The following is a 13,895-nucleotide window of genomic DNA, read 5'->3' on the forward strand; positions in this document are numbered from 1 at the left end:
TTCTTTAAGTCAATGAACAACTATTCGACCCCACAACAGAATAACCAGAATTAGAGTAATAAATGAACAGAGGTTAACTATGTTAAGTTGATGAATGCCTCTTAAGAAGATGAAGAGGCCATTGTTCCTTCTTTGAAGATGATGACATTTTGTTGCCTTGGAGAGAGAGTGTTGGAATTGTGAATGGTTAATTGGTGATTTTGTGATTTGTTTGTAACAGAGAAGAAGAGAAAATTCTAAAACTAAGAAAGTCTAAGGGAGGAAAAAACAAATTTGTGGAGAGAGAAAAATAATAAAGCTAAAACAATATTTAAATAAAATGAGGAAAGGGGATCAAAAAAAAAAAAAAGAGAAAGGAATAAAGAGTAAAGTAAGGGTTTTCTTTATTATAAATTATAGAAAAACGGTCAAGTTTATTCTCCAATGATTCTCTCTCTCCAACCTAACTAACTTTTTCTCCTTTTGAATTTTGGTTAAGTACAAATATCTTATTCATTTGAAACTTTTTCCTAGCATTGTTATTCTCTTTAATCTTTGGTAGCCTTTTTGCTATAGTAATTATAAAAGTATAAGTACTAATAGATTGTGGGGAGTAAAAATCGAAATTTAAGTCTTCAAAAGAAAGTTTCACACACACACATATATATACATTTAAATTAAGTTAAAGTAAAAGTTATATCTTGTATAAAATTAAATCAGTGGTTTTTTATATAAGATTTCTTTTTATGTTAAGAAACAAAAATTACGTAGATTTCAGTTAGTTCAACTAGTGAAAATTTTAATGGTTGTATATGAGATCTGAAATTTAATCTCTGCTATACCAAAAACTATTTGGTGCCTTAATCTGATGATAAAAAGTTATTTTTAGGAACAAATGCCTTAGGTTGTAACTTTCTTTAAAAAAATCACAATTTTTACTATAACTATCTTGCATGGTAAATTGTGATTAATTACAAGTTAATTTTACTTAGACCGATTAATTTTTCTCTATCAATTATACCCATCCATCTTATACGGTAAATTATGAATAATTACCAATTAATTTACATAAATTCACAATTTTTTTTCCATCAATTATACTCAACCATAAGAACAGTTTTTGGCAAAAGATATATATATATATATATATATATATATATATATATATATATTTTTTTTTTTTTTTTTTGGTGGTATTAAATATATATTTTTTATTTTTATTTTATGTGGTCCTATAATAGCTGTTTGTGGAATGGTTGGTCAGATTTTACACACAAAAAGCAATGTGCTTCTTTCATTGGAGAATGCAAATGCCTCTGACAGCCATTATAACTTTTAAGATAGGACCTGGCCGCCCCTGTCTTCCATTCTAGTGGGATCCATGGCTCATCATCGTCCCTCTGTTTTCTCAATAAAAATACAATTTATCAAACTCTTCCTCTCGTTAGCCACCATTAAAGGCGTGTTTGGAAATTGCTACACATCAATCTTTAGCTTCGGAGACTCACTTACTGACACTGGAAACATCTACTTCAGTGATCCAACTCAACAATGTCTCTTTCCTCCATATGGGGAGAGCTATTTTCCTCACCCCACAGGTCGTTGCTGCAATGGCCGTCTTGTCTTAGACTTCACAGGTGAGCAAATTAATGAGCCTCAGGCTTTTAATCTTTATTCTTTGCCCTCACATATATACATTATTGTTGATGGGATTTTCTTTTTGTTTTTTGTTGGCAGCTCAAACTCTAGGACTGCCATTGATAAAGCCATATCTTGGCTTTGAGAATGGGAGTACTGTAACAAGTATTCAAGAAGGAGTCAATTTTGCTGTTGTGGGAGCAACAGCATTGGATGCAGCTTTTTTCTTCGAAAGGGGAATTGATAATGTGTCTACAAACGACTCTTTAAGTGTTCAATTGGATTGGTTCAAAAAAATTCTTCCATCTCTATGCAACACATCGTCAGGTAAGTTTCCTATATAATCAACGTCATCGTCAATTCCACCCAGTAATTTGACAAAAATAATAAACCGTTTGACTGATTAGAACTCTAGACTAGTTAGTTTGACTTTTCATGATTTTTTCTGCAATAATTTTGGGACCACAAATTTTTACAAACATTTTGGCACAATTTTCTTATGTACCTCTGGATCGAATGAAAATATCAGTTTTTTGTTTTTTTGAAGGCCCTTTCAGTTTTTTTTTAGTGGGTTCTGTGTATTGTTGATGAGACTCACTGATTTTTTTTTCAAGGTTTCTTTTATTAAAAAAAGGTCTCATAGTATTATTTATAGATTTAAAAACTATTTTACTACAGTGTTTTTAAAATCGCATAGAGAAAAAGTCATGATGGGTAAAAGTGTCTCATTTTACTGGCATACTTTGGGTTTCAAAAGTTTTCCACATGTTAAAAGAGATAAATTCTAAATATATAATTATTAGTTCTAATATAATATTTAAAAAAAAAACACACTTGTTAATAATTTATTAGTTTATAAATGCAAATTTATTGTAACTATAAAGTGCTTTTCTTAATATTTGTGATTAATTTCTTCATTTTTAAGAAAATTTATAAAAATATCATTTAATAAAATGTTAAATCCAACTTACCCTTTTTTAATTTTTTTTTTTTTGAGAAATGTTTCAACTTAACCCATGTTATAAGGATTCTCTTTAAAAAAAAAAAGTATGAAGATACAACATTTCACATACAAATCATAATGTATTTTTTAGAGTAATCTTACGATCACAACTCTGATGTGATCAAATATAGATAATTGTTTATCACTTTTATATGTACTCATTATATTTTTTGCACCACTCATAATCGATCACATGTAAAAGTTTTGGCACAAAAATTGTATTTATGAGTTTTTTTAACCTATCATAATTTGTAGGAACTATTGTTGTTATATTCAATGTAAAAATGATATTATTCTAATTACTATCTTAACATAATCATTTAATTTTTAAAAAAAAGTTTGAACACGTTATTATTTATTAGTTAATAAAAATGAGGTGATTCAATTTAATGCCATCGGCGTAGAAGGCCTTTGGCAAGTTCTCATGAATTTGGTTTGATAATGAAAATATAAAATGGTTAGAAAATAATAAATTTAATTATTTAATTATAGTTTTAACAATCCACATATATTTGGAGTCTAAAACTTCAATTTATAATGATAGATTAAATTTAGGATCTTTTACTCTGATATCATATTAAATTATTAATTTTTTTAAATATTAAATTGTTTAAAGAATGAAATTTAATCATTGAAAATATTTCAAAGCTCAAACACAATTTTCAATTGACAAATGAATTGTTTCGGCAATTATATTAAAAAAAATAAAACAAAGTTTCAGCTTCAATATGAACATGACTGTGATCGTCATGAGTGACGCGGCACTATTGTTTTCTTTTATGGGAAATACTTTCAAGCTAGAAATGATAACATCTGTCGGTCTGCCGTATATCAAAAAAGGAAATTGATAACATCTGTCGGTCTGCCGTATATCAAAAAAGGAAATTAATAACATTTGTCGTCATTTCCGTGTTGCAATTTGCGATAAGAATGACTATTTTTCTTTTCAACCATTTTAATGAGACAAACAACGTGATGGCTACGCTTAAAAAAAAAAAAACGTGATAGCTACGTTAAAAAAAAAAAACGTGGTAGCTACTATTCTTCAAATAATTGCGGTTGGTGGTCATATGCTAAAAAAGAAGAAGTTTATTTCAGTACCTACCAATCAGAGCACCTAAAAAAAAATATTATTCATAATTTATTTCATTACCTTAAGTTTCATTTCATTAAATTCAATCTTCTAAATTTCAAATTTATTCAATTAAGATATTTTCGTCAATAAAGTTAGCAAATTGAAATGAATTTTGGTGAAATATAGACAATAAATTTTACATTTTAGCTTAAAAAAAAAGGATCATGATAACCAATGTACTTAGAACTAGTGTTTATAAACTATAATAGGAAAGTTTTAACCACCGCTTTCATAGGTAATATAAAAAATCTAAGAAAAAATAATTGCTTTATCATTTTTCCATAAAATATTTCTAAAAATAGTTCCAAAAACAATACTATCAAGGAATTTGTTAATATTTTCCAAAAACTATATATATATATATATAAAGAGAGAGAGAGAGAGAGTTAAAATTTAAGTTTTTGTAGTTTAAAATAATGCATAAAAAATGAGTTTATAGATCGAATAGTAAATTACATTCGGTTAGCATGAAAATTGGCATGCATGTTAAAAACATATATAACATGCAATTCAATGATTGAATTTTCAAAATATGAATTTAATAACAATTTATTGGGTGATCCCAACCCATATGTGTGTGTGTGTGTATATATATATATATATTATAATACTACAACATGATTGTTTGATACTAGTATTTTATTTTATTTTTAGTTTAAAATCCAAAAACACCTAGACTCTAGGTCAATTACAAAACTCGTATTGGATTTCAATTTTTATTTTTTCTTATAACTCTAAGTGGTTTTCATATTCGTTATTTGACCCTTGTGATTAACTTTTGTAAACTCTTATTAAAGGAAAAATTCACTTGATCAATGTTACAAATCAGTTAGCGAATATTTTTAATGCAGTTACATGATTTTTCTCTTATAAAAACTAGCAAAAGTTAGTCATATAGATCAATTTGACAAATATTAAAACCTTAAAAAATTATAAACCCAAACCTCGGGATTAATTTTGCCTTTCGGCCGATTTTTTTAGGTTAGTGAACCACTTTTCGTCATTAGGTATGGGTCATGATTAGTCAAATATAGGAAATCAAAAGGTCTAATACCACAACACAAACAAATGACAATTTTTGTCACAACTCACTCATGTGGTGAGTTGTTAGTAGCAGAAAAAAAAAGTGATGAATAATGTAAATTCACAATTTCACCATTCACAACTCACGATGAGTTGTGGTAAAAATTATGTAGCTAGACTTTTTGATTGTAAATGTTTTTCTATTCGGAATAAGTCAAAGTCCACTCCGATATCATGTCCGTTTAGGTAACACTTGATTCTTCAAAAAATTTTAAGAAGTTATAGGCTCTTAGCTTGCTGGACTCCTTTCTCATCTACCTCTCTTTAGTTTATCCAAGTTAATAATCTAATAATGTGTCAAATAAGGTTGTGTTTTTTGTTTTTTTTGGGAGAGTTATTTTTTAAAAGAATTTCAATTTATGACATCCGCTTTTAATAATAGCTTTTTATCATCATACTAAGATATCAATCAATTTTTTATGTAGGTGAAAATTGAACTCCAAATTTTTTATTCAACCATTTAAGACACTAAGATTGTGTTTTAAAGGTGAAACATTTTTCAATAATTATTCCACCAAATCTCTCAAATTTTTTTATTTTTGACTAATCAATGAAGTCTTTTTTATTTTTGTCTCTTTCAGTTATTTTTTCTTCTCCTCCACAGATTCTCTTTATTGTTTTCCCATATTTGTCTATTTTTTTTACCTCCACCACAAGTTTGCTTTTGTCTGTACTTCATTTCCTTTCCCTCTGTGACAGCCTATTGTCTGGGGGTGTAAATTGCTTTCTCTTATATTATAAAAATGATCGGGGGGTGTAAATTGTTTTCTATTATATTATAAAATTGATCAAAAGTGGTGGTTTTAAATTACCACAGTAACTTTCTCCACAATAAATTGTTCTAACAGACTTTGAATGACAGTTATTGTCACTTTATGGGGGTGATTTCCTTAGTTTGTTGAGACAATTTTAATTATCACATTTTTTTTAATTAGTGTTAAAATGTGACATATTTTTCCATCGTTTATCTCCTTAACCTTTATTTGAGGAAGGAAATTACTTAAGTTACTAAGCAGATATCTAAATAGATATTTAAGAGCAAGCACAAAATTTCTAAATATAAATTATTTACCAAAAATTCTTGGGATCGGTTGAGTAGTCTCTGAGTTCATCACAATTAAAATTATTTTGACAGTACGATATTGATAATAATAATAATAATGAAAAATAGAGAAGAAAGAGTATAAATGTAAAAATAAAAAAACAAAAAAAAGCAATAAAGCCATAGTTACAACTTACTACTCACAATAAAAGCTCACAACATTTCTCAATTTATTTATCAACTTGCACGTGGGCCCCCAAAATCTGTAATTTATTATCATTATTATTATTATTATTATTATTATTTTGTTTTTTTTTTTTTAGCATGTGTTAGGTGGTACAAATATTTGTTTGTTATTGTGAAATTGTTTTAATCCTACCTAATTTTTATTTTTTAAAAATACCCCACTTATATTAATTAGTTGAGTGCATCAAATTTTGAGATAGAGATTTGACTGAATCCAAATTATTGTTTAATTTAAGCTCTGAACCTAATTTATATTATAAAAAGGATATTAATTTGAAAGGATACTATTTTAATGACCCAAAATACTGCAGTATAAATTATTGATTTGAAATGTGTTGATAAACAATTATTTTGTTAATCTTCTTTATTTTTAGCTGAGTTAATCTTCATTCTTGTATTCTAATTCCTTTTTGATTAATGCTTTGGTCCACCACAACTAAAATTCTGATTCGGTTACTGATTATTCCTCGCTATGAAGTAGTCTTTTAACCTCTTGATAACATGATATTTCAAAAAATAAAATTTCTTGATAACAAGTTCTTTTATTGAATTATCCTATATATATATATATATCATCGATTTCTTTAAAAACACACTCCACTAATTAAGATACGCATTTTGCGGAAATCTTTCTCTGAGTTGGCGATATTTGAGAAAGTATTTGTAATGTGTAAACATGGATGACATGAATTTGGTTATTGTAAGAACTTGGTTATTACCATCCTTTTTCTCTAGTAATGTGACGAACATGTACAGAATGCAATGAAATCTTTGGAAGTTCTCTATTTCTTATGGGAGAGATTGGAGGCAACGACTACAATTATCCATTTTTCATGTATAGGAGCATAGAAGAGATTCAGACTTTTGTGCCACTAGTGATTAATGCAATCGCTTCAGCCATTAATGTAAGAACTTATGTTTAGTAGATTGCAAAGTAAAATTATTTTCCTTTTAGACAAATTTTTTTATTATTGCATCATGTTTATTTTTTATAATCATTATTGCACCTAGTGTAATAGTTATTCTTCACATTTATTGTTTTTTTTTTTTTTTGAAAAACACACACACACAAGGGAGAGGAAAAGGGATTCTAACATCTTTATATGAAAGGTGAAAAACATCTTGACTCAAGATGGCTTTGGGGACACAAAAAAGTTTACAGACAAATACCCTGCTGTTGTAAAGCAACAAGATCTGCAACCATAGTCTTTTCCTGCCATCTAGTAGAACATTTAGAGTTACAAGCCTTAACTATGCTACTGCTGCTGCACAAAAACAAAATTCTGTAGAATCCCAAACTCCTAGCTTTTAAGGCTGCCTCCACGATTGCTTCCTGTGATTTGAATCTTTTACCATCAAGCAAGTTCAGCATGAAGTGAAAAGAACAACGAAATTTAAGTTTTTCTGCTGATCACTGAGAGTTAAGTTTTGGTAACTTGAATACTATAAATAAAAATATTCTATCCCACTTTTAAGTGTTCCACTTATACTACCAACCACAGTGTTAATTTTACTCTTTTTTCTCTCTTTTTTTTTTTTTTTTGAAAAAAAAAAATTAGATAAATTTATAAATAAAATGTATGTGACAAGTTATGATTGGTGAAGTATAAAGTAGAACACAAAATAGAGGGCAATGAATTTCTATTCAATTTGATGTTGGAAATACTTTAGTTTGTAAATTGCACATGCACTATATATATATGTAAAGCATTCATCATATATGACACTGCACTCTAATTGTATTTCTATAAACACACTACCTTTAAAGAGACTTTTTCATGATTTAAACATTGCCTTGCAGGAGTTGATTGAGCTAGGGGCAGTGACTCTCATGGTTCCAGGGAACCTACCAATTGGATGCTCTGCAGCCTACCTAACATATTATGAGACTGCAGATACGGACCAATATGACCCCGAAACTGGCTGTCTAAACTGGTTAAACAAGTTTTCCGAGTACCACAATGATCAACTTCAAAAAGAACTAAGTAGGATCCAAGCACTACATCCACATACCAAAATCATCTATGCGGATTTTTACAATTCTTCCATGCGTTTTTATCGTAATCCAAGCCAATATGGTAACTCAACCTTCTTAATAATTTTCTTTATTTTGCACATATTGACTAAACAGATTGATGATTTGCATTTGTTAGTACTTAGAAGCACTCTTATTTGAGAATAAAAAACAAAAGACTAGCTTTTGGAACCACAAGTCTCGTAAGGGAAGCATATTATGTAAATAATATGATTTTCTTTCTGCGAACAGTCGTGACATTTACTTACAAATAGGCACCAGAGTCTCTTGAATAAATCAGTTTGTTTTAAATCTGTTTGCTAGAACCCATTCTAGGAGTCAAAAGTATTTCTTAAGGGTTGCATTTATTACACACAAATTGTTATGCACACCATTTTTGAACTAAAATCATGACTTTGAAGTCATGATTTTGAACTTGAAAATATCACGGTTTCAGTTCAAAAATAGAGTTTGTGTTTATTACACAAACTATTACACAAATCCCATTTTTGAACTGAAACTATGACTTGAAATCACGATTTTAAACTTGAAAATCATAACTACAAGTCACTACTTCAGTTAAAAAATAGTGTGTAACAACTTGTGTGCAATGGGTACTATCCATTTTTTTAAGAAACAGTAATACTTATTAAAACATACAAACACGAAAGTGATATATAAAATTTTGTAAATAGGTTTATAATACATTACATAACCAGAATAATTTTATGTCTATTTTAGGTTTTACTAGAGGAGCACTCACAGCATGTTGTGGAGGGGGAGGCCCGTACAATTTCAACACATCAGCGAAATGTAGTAATCCTTCGGTGAGTGCTTGTGATGACCCTTCAAAGTATGTTAGCTGGGATGGTGTACACTTAACAGAAGCAGCATATCGATGGATTACCAATGGTTTACTAGAAGGGCCATACACCATTCCTCAAATTAGTATATCATGTGTTTCACAAGATGCATAATATAAGCCGTGATCCAATTACAACTTTGTCTGTTATTATGTGGGTGCTATGAGTTTTGGCTTTACCTGGATTGCCCTGTTGGAAAATTAAGCTTCATTGGAACGTGTTAAATTAAATTACTTCGTTCTGTGGCCTCATAGCGAGTTATTTAGTCCAGAAAAACTGAAATCGATAATTTAGAAAAATGTTTCTCTCCAAACTAGTTTGGATAGAAACCCTACAAACTCATCATATATCTTTATATTGAGTGTGAATTTTGAAAATCTAACCATTAAATTGTATGTTCTTATTACATTCTTAATGCTTACAAAATTTCAAGAATATCAAAGATCAATTGCTATATCATCAAATAAATATTATAATTTCAAGTTTTTGTGATTTAAAGTTGTATATAAAAAATAAGTTAATTGATCAAATAGTAAATAATATCCAATTTGAACGAAATTTGATATGTATGTTAAGAACATAAGGAACATGAAATTCAACAATTAAATTCTCAAAATTCACACCTAAAAAAAATATATATGAGAAATTTGAAGAGTTTCTCACCAAATTAGTTTGGAGAGAAATTTTGTTCGATAATGTAATGTTGACCACGTTAAAACATGAATTTTGCAAATTTGTTTGCACGCACAATACAAGGCTAGCTATCAGGCCATACACATACGAGAGGTAAATATAAATGCATAGCTCATAAAAGCTGAAATCATATCACTGAAATGGCCTGAAATATTCCTGTCGGTAGAGACAAAAATAGGATCCATAGCCATATTATGAATTGTTTTGTTATTCAATTACAATCCCTTCATTTATAAAAACTGGTGTCTCTGTGTAACTAACTGCGAAGGAATCCTCAGAATGGCCCCCATATTTGGAAATTTCCTTAGTTCTAGTGTTTTGCGATCATACACTACCAACCATCCTTTTATATCTTGTAAAAGAACCAACCCATCCTCCCAAATTTCTAAATTTTTTTCAAACTTGAGATGGGGGCCCGACCCTAAATTTCCTTGTCCCAAGTCCTTTTAAAACGACTTTTGCTCATCACCCATATATCAAAGCAGCTGGTATCCATATCAAAATGTTGTTCAATCAGGCATACAGAATCATTGATAACTACAATTTCCACCATAGACTATAGAACCAAACTGATATATATATATTTTTTCTTCTTTCGCAAATAAAACCTATATAAAAACAGATTTTGGAAACCTATTTCAAAACAAACCCTTTTTAAATGCAAAGTTTAAAATTTGTGTTTTACAAATTGCAATTGTTCCAAGCGGGCATACTCTTTTTATGTCACATAAAAGAAAAATATTTTTACCCCTTTAGATTACACACTTAAATGATCCCAACATATATAGTTGATTAATTGTACCTTTTAAAAATTATTAACATAGTTTTCTTTAGGTAAAATTAAAACTGTATTATCAAAGTTTCAAAATATGGCATTATTTAAGAATCAACAAAAAAACTAGTTCTCAAAAGAGATCTACCTTATCATGTTTGGAAAAGCTAGCGCTGCCAAACTGGCCTTAACAACTTGGAAGTTAACTAAAACAATTTGTAGGCTAATTTAGCTAAACTGGATGTTAATTAAAGATGAATTTGACTTGAATTTATATAGATTTAAAATATTTTATGTTTGGTTCAGTAATTGTATCATTACTGAACCAATGATTCGCTAAATCCCTCGTACAATCAAACACCGGTTCGGCACAATCATATATCCAAATGTTATAAAATTAACATGTGATGCACATGTTAATATAAAATTAATACGTGATACTAATGTTATTATCCAATTTATTTGATAAAGAAAAAAATCATGAAGTGCTGGATGAACCTTATATTCGCACTACATAAAATTTTCTATTTAATATATAATACAATTAGGTAGTTTGGTGCTTTCTTCCATCCTTTGTTTATTCTTCTATGTCTTTTTCCAAATTAGATTTTTTTTTAGCATCTTATTTCTACACCTACCCTATATTTAAGTAATTCATTTTTAGGAATGCGTATAAAATATCCATCTTATTTCTACACCTACCCTAAAATCTTGTCAAATAAGCTTTGGAATCAAATAGAAGAGCCAAAAAATAAAAATGAAATCCAACCTTTCTGACCTTATATCCACCCCTCTTTTTTTAGAGAAACCTTGAACCTTATATCCATTTGACTGTAAATTTGGTTCATAATCTTTTAATTGAAATTTCCCGTCCCGCACTGGCATTCCTAGGATTATGCCTTTAAATTATGACTCGTTCAAGTGATAGCACATGCAAGATATTAGAGTCAACCTATAATGGGTTGCTTGGCTGGTAATCATTTTTTGCATCTCAATTATTAGGATTATTTGTACTTCACAATTAATTTAATTAAATCAACATATACCTAATCTCACAAGTTACAAATGATTCGGTTGGGCTCCCTTTCTCCCATATTTGCAATGTTTACTTCTACTTAGCCTACAAGTAGAACGGAAAAAAAAAATCATATAAAAAGAAAGTTTAGGCATACAATTTTCTTAAATTAAATTTAGACCGTGAGAGAGCTATCATCAGAAGCAAATGCCATAAGTTGAAACTCTTTAAAAAAAAAAAAAAAAAAAAACTTTAGACTTTGAGTAATGGGGGAAAAAAATCCATTATTCATATTCAACCTACTTCATCTAGTTGTGATAAAAGTTGTAAAAAAATTTGTGCTTATAGAAGAATTGTATTATATAAAATTAACTGGTATTCTTTCTATAATAATAATGATAATAATAATAATAAGAGACATGTGTTATTTTTTATGATTTTTTATTTTTATAATTGTTAGATGTATATGGAAGGTTTGTTTATTTGATAATATATTAAGTTTTGAAATTATTTCACTCACTAAAGAATATCTAATACAACCCTTTTAAAGAGGAATAATTATTTTTCATTTTAAAGAATAGCTATTTATAAGGAATTACTATTCCTTGTAATAAAACATAACCAAACTAAATAATAGCTAAACTATAGGAATAACTATTACATTATAGTGTTTATTACAGTCTACCAAACGTGCCCTTAGTTACACATGGTGTCCCTTGACTACTTATTATTGCAATTAACCCTTCCATGGAATTATCCATAGTGAAATATAAGGTTACTATCACTCTTTTAGCAATGTATCTTTAGTCCTTAAGTTCTCAATTTAATCTTTTGATTATTCTTATATTCTTATGGAATTTGATTCCATTGAATATAAATTTTAGTAATCCCTTACTATAATGATTAGGTCCAATAAATTGAATAATCAATCCCAATTAAATGCATCTCAAGGAAATGTTTGTCTCTTATTCAGATTATGGATTTTGTCTTGAGAAATAGTGTTCGCAACATGATATATGCAATTATCCAACATACTAATACGAAGGTATTAAAAACCGTGCTAGATATTACTTCGGTATACATCAAAGTAATCTACACTTTAAGTTTGAGTTTAAATTCATCTTTGGATTGGGAGTTAATGCATTTATCAATCAAGAAATCATTTATTCAAGTTAAAGTAGTTTATATAACAACAACAACTCATAGTATTCTAGTTAAATGTATTCCAGTTTATCAAAAAAAATAGTTAAATGTATTCCAAATACACCAAAAAATCAATCAAAAGTCTCAACTTCTACAATCAAGATACATCATCACGATTGATATGTTATATATGCGATTATCAAACACACTAAGGTATTAACCATGCTAGATCTCCTTCCAATATACATCAAAGTAACCGACTACAAACCAAGGTTTATGACTTTACAACTACAAACCAAGGTTTATGAGTTTACAAAGAACTTGTGATTTAGATCTTCTGTATGTGAATCTCATTCCCTTATTTAAATCACGTACAATGCTTCTCAAGGACTACAACAAATAATGTTCAAATGTTCATATAATTTTTAGATAATGAAATTTTTTCATTAATTAGAAAATCTTACAAATTAGATTTTAGAGCACAATTTCCAACACTTCATTTCATTAGCAAAACTTTGTATTTTTACTGCTTTCATCATATTTACTACTTTTTGGATCTGGTATTTGATATTTGTGATTGATATTTCTGTTTGTGTGTAGTTTATAATACACTTTTGAATTAATTGTTTATTTCGCTATAGTTCACACAAGGATCTAATGGCCTGTTGGGAAGTTTAGAGAGGGAGGAGAGTAGAGGGGAAGAGAGTAGTGGAGAGGAGAGTAGAGGAGAATGGTTATCCTCCACCTTGTTTAGATGTTTTTAAAATTAGTAAGGTAGAAGGGAGTAATTAGCCCTTCCTCTTGTTTGAATGTTTTAAAAATTAGGAGGGAGAGGAGAGGAAATGATTTAAATAGAAAAATTTACCCCTATTTGAAAATGGACTTGCAACATTGGTCTATGATTAATTTGTTAAATTAAATAATTATTTAATCAACATTTTCATTCCATCAAATACCACTAAAAAAAAGTATAAAACTACTATTAACTATTATAAAATAATTTTATTACCTCAAAAAAAAATTATAATAAAAAATCAAAAACCTTCTCCAATTTCCTTAACTCTCGAGAAACAAACAATTCCCACAGTTTCTCACTCCCCAAACAACTCAGAGCTTCGATCCTTACCGGAATCCAGCTTGGCCCCAATAATACCGTTTCGTCTTGGGACTTGGCTACCGTCGCATTGTTGGACGCCAATGACTATCCCTTAGCCTGGCATGGCGTCTCTTGTGAAGGCGGCGATGACGGTGCAAACTCCGGCAATGTCA

The 13,895-nt window shown here is 29.0% G+C and overlaps 1 protein-coding gene across 1 annotated transcript; it reads left to right on the forward strand.

Annotated features, from left to right (window-relative positions):
- The first annotated feature begins 1,241 nt into the window (after positions 1–1,241).
- Positions 1,242–9,251, forward strand: LOC142637006 (GDSL esterase/lipase At1g28600-like). The gene is made up of 5 exons (XM_075811298.1): positions 1,242–1,616; positions 1,717–1,944; positions 6,883–7,031; positions 7,928–8,204; positions 8,882–9,251. The coding sequence occupies exons 1-5, from the start codon at positions 1,361–1,363 to the stop codon at positions 9,115–9,117; spliced, it is 1,146 nt and encodes a 381-aa protein (XP_075667413.1). The 5' UTR covers positions 1,242–1,360; the 3' UTR covers positions 9,118–9,251.
- The last annotated feature ends 4,644 nt before the right edge of the window (positions 9,252–13,895 follow it).

Source organism: Castanea sativa, chromosome 5 (assembly GCF_040712315.1).
Source record: "Castanea sativa cultivar Marrone di Chiusa Pesio chromosome 5, ASM4071231v1".
Taxonomy (NCBI): domain Eukaryota; kingdom Viridiplantae; phylum Streptophyta; class Magnoliopsida; order Fagales; family Fagaceae; genus Castanea; species Castanea sativa.